This window comes from Scylla paramamosain, chromosome 11, assembly GCF_035594125.1.
Source record: "Scylla paramamosain isolate STU-SP2022 chromosome 11, ASM3559412v1, whole genome shotgun sequence".
In the NCBI taxonomy this organism is placed as follows: Eukaryota; Metazoa; Arthropoda; class Malacostraca; order Decapoda; family Portunidae; genus Scylla; species Scylla paramamosain.
Window position 1 is genome coordinate 17,563,523 of NC_087161.1, and position 13,174 is coordinate 17,576,696.

General features: G+C 38.7%; 1 protein-coding gene across 1 annotated transcript in view; it reads left to right on the forward strand.

The window, feature by feature from the left end:
* LOC135105004 (DNA-directed RNA polymerases I, II, and III subunit RPABC3-like) overlaps window positions 1-5,662 on the forward strand; it is a 56,716-nt gene extending 51,054 nt beyond the window's left edge. Inside the window, exon 4 of the mRNA XM_064012887.1 lies at window positions 5,307-5,662. Within this exon, the coding sequence (XP_063868957.1) occupies window positions 5,307-5,424 (118 nt within the window). The 3' untranslated portion in view covers window positions 5,425-5,662. The remainder of the gene's footprint in view (window positions 1-5,306) is intronic.
* The last annotated feature ends 7,512 nt before the right edge of the window (window positions 5,663-13,174 follow it).

Here is a 13,174-nt window from a genome sequence, read left to right on the forward strand (position 1 = left end):
CTGTCTTTAATCAAAAGTATAAGATATGTGTATTATTTTTGTACGTATACTGAAGTAGTCACCTGATGTATGTTGTATTAGGTGTGTGTGCATGCCATAAGAATTGCTGTTGTGGAATGGAATGGTAATGTTATTATGGTTGTTGTTGCTGTTGTGTTTTGTTTTGTTTTGTTTTGTTGTTATTTTATTACTATTTGTTCTTATATTATTATTATTATTATTATTATTGTTATTATTATTGTTATTATTATTATTATTATTATTATTATTATTATTATTATTATTATTATTATTATTATTATTATTATTATTGTTACTGCCACTACTACTACTACTATTACATATTACTTTTTATTGTTATTATTATTATTATTATTATTATTATTATTATTATTATTATTATTATTATTATTATTATTATTATTATTGTTGTTGTTGTTATTATTATTTATCATTACTATTAGTAGTAGTAGTAGTAGTAGTAGTAGTAGTAGTAGTAGTAGTAGTAGTATCATTATTATTATTATTATTATTATTATTATTATTATTATTATTATTATTATTATTACTATTATTATTATTATTATTATTATTATTATTATTATTATTATTATTATTATTATTATTACTATTATTGTTTTTGTTGTTGCTGTTGTTGTTGTTGTTGTTGTTGTTGTTGTTGTTGTTGTTGTGGTTATTATTATTAGTATAGCTGCTGTAAACGTATCTATAAAGTATTGTTAACTTACAGTTTTCAATATATCATGTTATTTTCTCACGTCAGTGGCTGTTTAGTTTGGTCTCAGCACTGAGGAGACCTGTAGCCTGTATAGCTCTATTGGATCTGATGTGATGCTTCTGTGGTATCTTGCTCATAACATATTTATCTTGTTTTATCTGCAGGTGATTTAGGTATTAAATCTATGGAAGAAACATTTGTTTGTGATCCTTGTGTAGCTATAACAGAGTTAAGATCCACACACTCTGGTCCTTCAGTCACAAAGGCACCTTGATCCCATTGTAGGAGGTCTGTCAGTCTGTCTGTCTTACATTTTCACACCAGTGAGGTAGAATTTGAGAACAGAACCAGAATAGTCAAGAACCTGCACATGAAGAATTAAAACCTAAAATATGACTATGAAAAGTTATTGTTGGAAAAGAAAGAATACACATACTAAAAGATAAATCATGCATCTGACAGAGACAGTGTTATGTAACTGTACTAACAGGTTAGAGGTAGTGCTTATTTCATGTCAGGGTATGAAGTTTGTTTATGTAAAAACATGGTTATCTTCCTTTAACACATGTTATGCAGCATTACTACAAATTCCAGTAACTGCCTGTCTTCAGACACCTCGTCTCAGTCTTCTCATGTCATCACAAGAAGTCTTCATTTCAGTCATCACATACTATAGCCATCACACCTGTTGTGAATAATTTTCAATGAGTATAATCATCAGAATAAAGATCATGGAAAGACATCATTATATAAGTAAATCATTAACCAGGAGATGGTATGTTAGTGTGTTTAGGCATGAATAGGCTTGCATTTCTGTACTTCCCACTCCTCACTTCACTGTAAACGGAAAAAAAAAAAAAGCTCCAGGACCTTAGCTTACCACAGAAGATCAATAAGTTTCATACACACTGCCCTTGAGTGCTTGCTAAAGATAGCACCGTACATTTGATAAAAGTAATTAGGGGTGACAATCCATCTGACTCATGAGTAGATATGACATGCATCCTGCTGATATGTATATGGAATCTTAAAGCATACAGCTATTATTAATGTACAGGTAAATGGATGTATTAATAAGATATAAGATTGGGAAAGTATTTATAAACAACTTGAAATAAATAAAAACAACACAAAGCATCAAACTGTTGTTGTACATGACTTAAGTAAAGACTTATAAGATTTTTACAGAGCTGAAAATTTAACGATGGGTATAATAATTGTGTGTTATATTCATGAGAGATAATTCTGTTATTACAAACATGCTATGAATACAGGTCTAGCTGTGCAGCATGTGGCTTCAGACAGCTTGCATCTCTTGTAACAGATAGTTTTGTTGCAAGAATTATCATCTTTCTGTGTGTAATATAACAAATACATGATTGATGGTGAGTGTGAAATAAGAGGAGAAGAATAATAGCACTAATCAAACTAAATACAAGACTTGGCAACTGTTTATAGCATTTTTCTCTCATCTCTGACAAATCACTACTAGGAACTACTACTACTACTACTACTACTACTACTACTACTACTACTACTACTACTACTACTACTACTACTACTACTACTACTACTACTACTACTACCTCTCTCTCTCTCTCTCTCTCTCTCTCTCTCTCTCTCTCTCTCTCTCTCTCTCTCTCTCTCTCTCTCTCTCTCTCTCTCTCTCTCTCTCTCTCTCTCTCTCTCTCTCTCTCTCTCTCTCTCTCTCTCTCTCTCTCTCTCTCTCTCTCTCTCTCTCTCTCTCTCTCTCTCTCTGTGTGTGTGTGTGTGTGTGTGTGTGTGTGTGTGTGTGTGTGTGTGTGTGTGTGTGTGTGTGTGTGTGTGTGTGTATGTGTGTGTGTGTGTGCACAGACTCTGATTGCAGCTGTAGGCCTTCACAAATTTGGAAGGGGAACAAGTATGTTTTTATGTGCAAAGGAGTACAAAAAAAGAAAAGAAGGAAAAGAAAAAAACATTGCGACTCTCCAGAGTGGGAAAGTTCCTGTCGGGTTGGCCAACTTAGTTCTAGGGCAGTACATTTGTTCAAAGGAGTTATAGCTATAGGATAGCTAAGGCTGACCAAAATACACTCAGCTTGGGTTTTCTGTCAGGATTCAGTTCCCTATAGATGACCTCTCATGGCTAACTTATTATCCAACCTTCAGATTAATTTCTTAGAGTTTCAGAACCTGGAGGCATCTGTTTAAAAGCATATCTCTAGTGTCAAGGGATGTACATCTTGTATATACTAATGTGTACATATATGATCAGTCATTCACATAAAATATTTATCCAGCTGGTGGCATGCCAACTTGATGAAAAAAAAAAGGAGAGTAAGTCTAGTAATACTGTTTTCTACATACATACATTATATTAAGATGAAAACACTGATGTCCATATTATCAAACAAGATATTCCTTGAAGAATCTTGTGTAAAAAAATTTTATCTCTTATTGAGAAACTTATTGGGCTTATAAGAATGATTGTTCCCTGCAGGTTGTGAATGGAAGGGGAAAAGGTTCACCTGACAGTCTGATCCTGAGTCTCATGTACAGAATCAGTTTAGGATGTATTATCTAGAAATGTTAGGTAAGCTGTGGAAAATAAGAGAACAGAAATATATGATAAGTGTTAGTGTTGGTCTCAATAGCTGTGGCAGTTTCTTTTATACATTTTTAATACACTTAAGTAAATAGAACCTTGAGCATTATAACAAAGATTGGAGAAGCATGTGAGATAAGTATATTTTACACTGAAAGCAATATTGAGAAAATCTGATAATTTCTGGAATGCATCCCTATGGGAAAAGAGAAGCATTTGTTTGTGTGTATACTCGTATGTGTGAAATTATGCACCTTCACATACATAGTCAATGCATGGATTAAAGCAACAAAGTTATTTTCTCTGGCTAACAGAGTTAAAAAAAAAAATATTCATCTCACCATTGAACAATATTGACACACAACAATGTGTAGAAATGTAAAATTAGCAACAATATTGACACACAACAATGTGTAGAAATGTAGAAATAGCATTCTCCAAATAAGGTGGTAGATTAATGGAGTGCGTTATCAGAGAAAATGGTGTGTACAAACAATATTCATGAATCAAAAGAAAGATTATAATCTTATGTTAGAAAATGGAACATTGGAAAATTGGCTAGGTCATATAAATGACAAACAAACCAAATGATAGATAATTATTGTACTTACAGCCTGAACTCACCTGCAGGTGTTGAATACATAAATGCTACTGAAGTTTTAAGACATCTCAGGGCCCTTCCTTCCCCCCTGCAGGATGTGTGACAATGCCCTTACAAGCTCTCAGAAAGATGCATCATAAGGGCAGCATCTTGCCATGTCTCACATTATTTCTGTTTTTGTATTGTCTCATTTTGGCAGTGGTTTATTGATTTTACTCTGTCATCAGCCACAATGCTTTTGTCTGACTGACTGCTCTGTGTGTATTTGTGAGAGAGAGAGAGAGAGAGAGAGAGAGAGAGAGAGAGAGAGAGAGAGAGAGAGAGAATCAGGATATTCTGGACTGAAGAAAGCAAGGAAGCCCTACACATTTTTATGGTGTTAATTCTCTTAGAAAGTACACACTTAGATGTCTTTGGAGTGGAAAAGCTGCCTGAAGTACTCAAATGGAGCATCACTTGAATGAGGTGCTTGAAGAGCCAAGGGTGTTGCACTAATGGGATGTGTGGGTGTGGCAGTGTGGTTAGCTGGTTGTGTGTGGTGATCACAACCACTATCTGCACTGCTCCCTCCCTGCATTCCATCTCTCATGTTCCCTTCATCACAACTATCACTGCAGATCTAGTATTTCCCAGACTCACTGGAAATTCTTCACTCCAGGATTTCAATATGCCGGAATCCAAGATGCCCACAAGCCTCTTCCTACAGCAAGCTTACCAGTGTTGTTATTGTGTGTTTCATTTGATCATGTTGTAGTGGTAGAACTGTTAAGGTTGACCAACATCTACTTAGACCTTGGTGATCTCTTGAGCATGATTAGTGGTGTGTTGTGTACCTCAGGTATTCCATCAAGGGTTCAGTTCTTAGCTGCTACAACCTGATTTGTTTCTCAGTTGTAATTCAGAACATGGGCTATTACAGTATGCTTGTTGAGATTGTGAAACTGAAGTATCTTATTGGTGCGTCACTAAGAAATGTTGTGTTCTAACTTGTATTGATGGTGGATAGATTTTGAATTGAATTAATATAAATGTTTAATGATGTGTTAATTGTGTCTGTCTGAAGTGAAATACTGTAGTATGGATTACTGTAGGTCTGTTAAGATATTTTAATGGAGTGTTAGGAATAGGGCATAGCACTGTAAAGAATCCATAGTAAGATCCATAATGTATTTTGCTTTTATTAAATATTGAACTTTATAGCTAAGAATAGTTAATATTCTTTCATTTAGTAGATATAAAAGAATAATAATAATTTTTTTAACCACTCTTTAAATAGTAGGTTGGTATTATATAATGCTGCCAGTGGTGTGGCTTTCAATGTGAGAATAAAAAAACACTTCATAAAATAAGGAGATTGTGACTAATTGTTTGGTTCATTCCCAGGTCAGCCTATGTATCCTATGGCGGACTGCTGATGCGACTGCAGGGAGACGCCAACAATCTGCATGGCTTTGAGGTGGACAAGCATATCTATCTGCTCATGAAGAAGCTGGCTTACTGATGCAAGGAGGCCTCTCAGGGAACCCACAGCAGGAGAAAAGGAGGTGCAAGAGGTGAAGGTGGAGTAATAGGGGAAGGACTGTGGTGTGTTGTAGTGAGTCCTGTTGATGGGCTACTAATATTTAACTTGGTCAGTAAAGTCATCCAATATCTGTTAATTTCTTGAAGATTACTGGATGTGACATGAGTTTGTGATTTCTTTTTTTGTGTAAGAAAATAAAGGAAAATCCTAAACAGAATTGTTATTATTTAGAATTATCTCCATCATGCTTTATATAAATGCTGAAAGACTTCGAATATGACTCTGCTGTATTTTTATTGTCACCCAAATAAATATCATAAAAACTTATTAGATCTAGAAAATTTTAAAATTATGTAAGTTACATGAAATTATGATACAAGGAAATACCTAGTGTGGCACTGTTACGAATGGAAGCATACAACTGCTTCGGGAGGCATGGAGGTTCAGAACACCTCTGCAATCATCATGTGTTGAACTACAACTGTTACTATTATGTAACGAATGGCAGCAGCTTGTACCACTGGTTTGTAATGCTGATTGCATGGCTTGAGAGCTCCAACTTCTGGTGTATACTTAGTATAGTTCCTGCAGTCTCCCTTCTTATATTATGTATAGTCTTACAGGTTGATGAAGGAATCACATGTTGTTGCATCATTAGTATATTTGGTAGAGCAGATGCAAACTCTGTAGACTACAGATTTGAGCCCAGACTCCACTGATATTCAACTGAGAATGTGAGAGGTCACTGGCCATTTTATTTGACACACGGACACGTGACTTGAGCTAATCAAAGGCAAGTAAATGATGGGTCCATGTGGAGTTCATGGAGCAGCAGGGATCAAAATGAGTGAAAATGAGGAGCAAAGATAAACACAGATGGATTATCTTGGGCCATTGTGATAATCCTAAAAAAGATGAGAAGGATGTGTATGTACAGCTGTTTCATCAGGGGATAGATGTACTTGGCAGGTCTGAGAAGGTCAGAAAAGATGCATGGTGTCAATTGAGAGAAGTAGCAGTAATATATTAATATAGTGCAGTGATTTTGTGTAAATGCAAGGTGCATTTATCTCAAATATCATGTGTGGTAAATAAGTGCATGAAAAAGGTGCAGTAGTGTACTCATAATGGAAAGCCTGAGTAATACAAAGGATTTTATTTGCAGTAGACAATGGGAACTAAACATATGAATTAAGAATGGAAAGTACAGTAGAACCTCGGTTCTAGAACTTAATTCATTCCTGGATGCTGTTCAAAATCTGAAATGTTAAAAAAAAATGAAACTATTTTCCCCATAGGAATCAGTGCAAAATGGATTGATCCATGCCCAGACACCAGTCTACCCTGTCTTAGCGGCTTATGACAGATGCTCCTACAACCAAGATGACTGCTCCACAACATCTCCAGCTCACAAATTATTTATCCAGAAAGGATGTACTGAATGAACTTAGTGACATAGAAGTCATCAGAAGATATTGTTTAGACTGTGCAGGTATTTTCTTTGTCACCAATTTAGTAAGGGAAGCTTTACAGAAGGGCACAGAAAGAAGCAACCCACTTACTGTCAAAATGGAAGTGATCATAAGACTTAGACATCTTACTGCTGGGAAAAGCTACTAGAAAAATGTAGTTGTGCAGTATTGATGCCATTGTGGGTCATCAAGAGAGCCACAGGTAGCTCGGGATAACTCCTGAGCACTGAAAACTGTTTACATCAAGGTTTTTCAAAGGGATCACATTTAACTTATTTAGAATATTGAATTAATGTCTTACACTGTGTCTCTCTTTCAAATATATAAAAACAAAGTAAGCATGTATAGAAACAGTAAATTAATAATAAATGGCAGCTTTTGCTGTTTTTCAATATTTGAAATCAAGTAACTTTGTTCTAGAACCAAATTATGGTACGGCAACTGAAGCAATAATAAGCCTAAAATTTTCTTCAAAAAACAATTTGTTCGAAAAGGGAGGCATTCAGTAACCGAGGCTTCACTGTATTAATACTTAAAATGAATCCTTGCAGGATAACGACAAATTCTAAAAATTGGGGATGTATTTGGTAAGTAGTGAGATGAAGCAGAAGTTGGCTCTGTAATAAGTCAGAATGACTGAAAGAAGAGTAAATAGTTTATCACTGAACAATTAGCAGTTTTCTTGGATAATGAAACATAAAAATATAATATGTTGTTTGTGATGAGTGTGAAGCAGTTCATTGAATATGATAAAGGGAATATGATAAAGCATACTGAAAATATAACAAGGTGGATCTGTAATGTTGTTATAAGATATGGCTAAAGAGATCAGAATCTCAAAAGGAGATATGATGAAAAGTACTATTAATGAAAAAAAAATGTGAAGTACATTACTTTAATTTATATTAGTGTTTTTTTGGGGGAAAATAACCATCTGTTTCTGAATAATCATAGCAGTTGAAATCTTCAGCAAAAAAAAAAAAAAAAAAACATTCAATTTAACTGGATTTTTCACTATGATAAATGAAGCAAATGGCTCAATTAAAAAATTAAAGTTTAATCAAACTCCTTGAGGAGATTACAGTTACAGAACTTTCTGCGGTGTATTTATTTACATTCATTACATTTGCCTTGGAGCTTTGTAGTATATTGGATATTTCTACAGCTGTGGCATAAATAACATGGTGAAATCAGGCAAACTGTAAGATGATATGACAAGAAAAACAGTAAATCAAGTGAAAAGTTCATGATTAACAGGCTGAGAGAATGATAGCATAAGATGTTGTTTGAATGAGAGCTGCAAAGGATGTGATGGAATAAGAATTTGTGATAGTCTAAACCAAGGAATATCTGATAGCTGTGAGAAGCAAGGGCTATGTTTTGAATTACTTTTACTTGGATTTTTGTTTTTACTGTTGTTGCAGGATTTTCCCTGTGCAGTGGCACAAGGGATAAGATTTGACAGAGGCAACACTGATGAGCAGTGCAGTGGGCTTAGAAATACGAAACTGAGCAGCTGCTGGAATTTTAATTAGTCAAGTAGATTATCGCAGTGGTTCAAATAATAGTGGCTAGCTACAATGCAGGAAGTCCCCAGTTCGAGTCCTAGATTACAACTGGGATTTTTTTTGGAATGACTGCTTGCTTCTAGATTCAACCAGCCTCTAACTGGTCAACAATGACAGAGAAGGTTAAAAGGGCTGCAGAGAAAAGAACATGTCACCTTACTCCATTTGCTGAGGTCTGGGGCTGGGTGGTGATACTACCAGCCCACTGTCTGTGCCCCATAAGTATGGCATTCATCTTTAATTTCAGTATTAGCTATGAGTCTGCAGGATCCTAATAAGGGTCATGTGTCCTCAGGTGTCATGACCTAGACCAGCATCATGTATAGCAGCCGTGTGAGTGGTACTAGAATTCATAGCTCATTGAGATGAATGAAAGAACACTTTCAGAATTAGATGGCTATCACCATATCAAGTTTATTTTACATGATTTCCTTGAAAGATAATTTTATTATTATTCAAGAAATGGGAAGTGCCCAACAGTTATTCAACCTAGCCCCATATTTGCTACTTATGTAGTGTTTAAAACATTTAAAGTTTATAATGTAAAACTTGTGGTGATTCTATGTATGTGTATCAGAATATGAGACAAATTCAATCTAATTTCATATTATGAGTTATACAGCTAAGAAGAATAGCACATGACTGTCATCCATGCCATTCACTCTACAGAGAAATATTGATGCATTCTGTGATTAAAAAAAAAAAAAAAAAAAGCTAAGATCAGCCAGCTGACAAGTTCTTTTCGATCTCAAGAACCCTAAGACCTAAACTTACTGTGACCCACAGCCTTGTGAAATTATATAGGTGACAGGGTGAAGCCCATTGACCTCCCAGGTGTGTAGCCCAACTTACAGACTCATCACAGCCATGAGAAATGTGTAGGTAATATTTGCTACTGGAACAATCCATCTACCAAGTGTTCTTCATTGTGGTAACGATATGTTTTTACATGGAATAAGAGGGAATCTGAATAAGGCAACTAGGTGGTAACAGAGATATACCAAGAGGAATGTAGATAAGATCCTTGGGTTTAGTAATCAAGATAGATAAGACAGAGAGGAAAGGGTTTAAACTCAATCAAGATGGACTTAAGAAGGAAATCAGAAGAAAGTGGTAGATGATGAGAATACACTCAGTTAACATGTTAGTGTGGTCAATATGGGTCTTTAAGATAAATTTATGGATAAAGATGATACAGCTGAACCAGACAGGTACAGTATATGTGCATTATATAGAGACTGCCATGTGTAAGTCTACTGGTAATTCTTACAGTGTTTCATATGTTCTGGTGTTCTAATACTGTATCCTGCAGCAAATGACTAAAAGTTAAGCAAAGACTTTTCATTTGTTCAATGAAAGGTCATAAGGAGAGAGAGAGAGAGAGAGAGAGAGAGATTTGATTGATTGATTGATTGACTTTATTGTTGTAGTAAAAAGTACAACAAAGGAGGAAGACGGGTCCTGCTGGCCTCCCCCTGAACAAGAGGCAAACATACAGAGATCAGATGTACATCACATTACAAAATTGCACATACACATATACATACACATACATATACATACACATATACATATATACAATACATATACATACACATACATACATATACATATATATACAAAGGTACACATACATGCACATACATGTACATATACATATACACACACATATACATACACATACACATACATACATATATACACACACATACATTTATTTACAAACATACATACATATGTACACATACACATGCATACATACACACATAGACATACAGAGAGAGAGAGAGTGAGTCTAATATGCCTGTAGCCTGTGCAATGTTATGGATGTATTGTGCAAATGTGGATGGGTGCATGTATTTACCCAGTTGTATTTACCTGGTTGTGACATGCAAGCAAGGAACAATGTTCATACTGTCCCACCTCTGTATATACTACCATCTTGCTTGCACCACATTATTGTTGGGATGCTATGGATGTGTTACATGGGTGTGGAGTGGATGTATGTGGCACTATAGGGTGTAGGTGAGTGTATGGAACTTTGAGGATGTGTATGGGTAGAGGTATGCAATGTTATAATTATGAGGGTGCTGGTGTGAGTATTTTATGTGATGTGCAGGATACTGATAGGTGTTGATGAAAAAAAAAAAAAAAAAAGAATATATATATATATATATATATATATATATATATATATATATATATATATATATATATATATATATATATATATATATATATATATATATATTGTTGCACCCACCCCTCACTCCGGGCAGGCGTGTTATCCACACGGGCTCGGGTGGAGAAACTAGAGCAGCGGGGCCTCAAACAAGTCACACTCTGAACGCTGGGACAAGGCACACACACACGAGGCCGGAGCACAAGGGAAAACACAGGCACTATTTCCTAGGTTTATTCACAAATCCTCCACAAGTAAACTGCTTTACAAGTTCACAGGGGCGCCACAAGTCTCCCAGGGCACGACAGGCACTCAACAGGCAGGGAAACACTTCTAAAGCAGACAGGCACATACTAGGTTCCTCTCAGGCCACGCGTCTCCACTCTCTCTGCCTTTGCACCTCTCCCAGTGCTGCCACCTCCAACAGTGCTGCTACCCACACCCATACCCCTAGTGTAACATTATTCCCCCTACAAGGCAGACGACCCGGCTGCCGTGACACACACATACACACAAGGAAATAAGTGGAAATAAATAAATGAAATACACAAATAAAATTAATCCTCAGGAACAACACAAAAGTCTCATCCACCCTGGTCTACACCTCTGCCACCAAGGTCGCTGTGGTGGTGGAGGCGTGGGCTGCGGCAAGTCACCATCGCCACCCAAGGGGGCATCTCTAGCCCCAAGTTCAGGGTCAAGGTCACCACTGTCACTCACCATGCTGCCTGCTCCACGCTCATTCTCGTCTTGGGCAGCTCCTGCCACGTCCTCATCTTCCCTGCCATGGCCACAGGAGTAGCGGCCCGGACCGTGGTAACACCACAGCTGGTCCACATGGACAACAGACAGCTGCTTCCATCTCCAGCAAATCTGATATGCGACGTCAGAGAGGACTGCTTCCACCGTGTATGGCTCCTCCCAGGGGGTCTGGGGCTTCAGCGAGAGCCCTCGCTTCCAGTAGAGGTTATACAGCCACACTCGGTCACCCACAGCATACCTCACATTCCTCATGTGGTGGTCATACGTCTCCTTCATGGCCTGGCCCACCACCTTGAGCTTGCCTTGAGCCCATCGATGCACCTCCACCAGGTGTTCCTGCAGTGCCGCTGCATACCCAGAGGTGACGGTGGGCAAGCCCATGTCAGGAGGCTATCCTGTGGCCAAATCCACTGGCAACCTGAGCTCATGGCCAAATATGAGATGGGCTGGTGTGAAGTCTGTCACCTCATGCATAGCGGACCTGTACGCCATCAGCATAGTGGGCAGTTTGACATCCCAGTGTCCTTGGTCTTCCTCGCAATACATGGCCAGCTGTTGCGCAAGGGTCCAATTAAATTGCTCCACCATCCCGTTAGACTGTGGGTGGAGGGGCATCATCTAGGTCTTGCGCACTCCTAACAGCTCGTAACATTCACGGAACACATGGGACTCAAACTCACGGTCTTGATCAGAGTGCAATTCCACGGCTACGCTGAAACGGGTAAAGAACTCATTCACTAGAACACCCCACCACTGTCTCGGCCTCATGGTTAGGGAGTGCATATGCCTCGGGCCACTTGGTGAAATAATCCATCACCACACAGATGTACCGGTTGCCCCGTGGCATGAGAAGCAGTGGTCTGGCAATGTCCACAGCCACCTGCTCCATGGGCGCCCCCCATGCTGTACACCTGTAACGGGGGGCGGTTTTTCCAGGTGGGGCCCTTCTTTGCACTACACATGTCACATGCTCTATACCACTCGGTCATGTCACTTCACATCCCCTCCCAGTAGAACCGCTGACGGAGATGGCACTGGGCCTTTTTCTCATCCAAGTGACCACAGGTAATGCCTGCATGTAACTCTTTTAACACCTCAGCGTGCAAGGCTCGGGGCACTAACACCACCCACACATCACTGCCCACTCTGCTCAAGGTTACCCAACGCTTCACTAACACATCTCGTTCGTCCACCTGCAAAGTTTCCCACTGATCAACCAGGCACTTGGTGGTGGGGCTCTCTGATGCTACAGCCTCCCAGCTGGGATGCCCACTGCCAGCCTTGAGCCACTGGATGATGGGAGCGAGGTCAGAGTCCTCACGCTGTGCCTTACGCCACTTGTCGTCCCCCTCTGCAGCACTTGCCAGCACCTGCAGGCAGAGGCACATGGGGTCAGAGTCCTTCTGGGCACAGTGTGAGCAGCCAGCCTCACACGGGCGTCGACTCAAACTGTCAGCGTTGCAGTGGACACGACCCAGGCGGTGAACGATGCGGTAGTTGTACTGCTCGAGGCACCCTAGCCACCTTGCAAGCTGACCCTCTGGCACCTTCAGAGTCTTCAACCACTGCAGGGCAGCGTGGTCGGTCCGGATGAACTCAGCGCCATATAGGTAAGGGTGGAAGTGCTCGAGACTCTTCACTACCGCTAGCAGTTCCTTCCTCGTCGTGCAGTAGTTACGCTCAAGCCTACTGAACTTGGCACTGTAGTAGGCCACAACGTGCTCCATCTCGTCCTTCACCTGTGA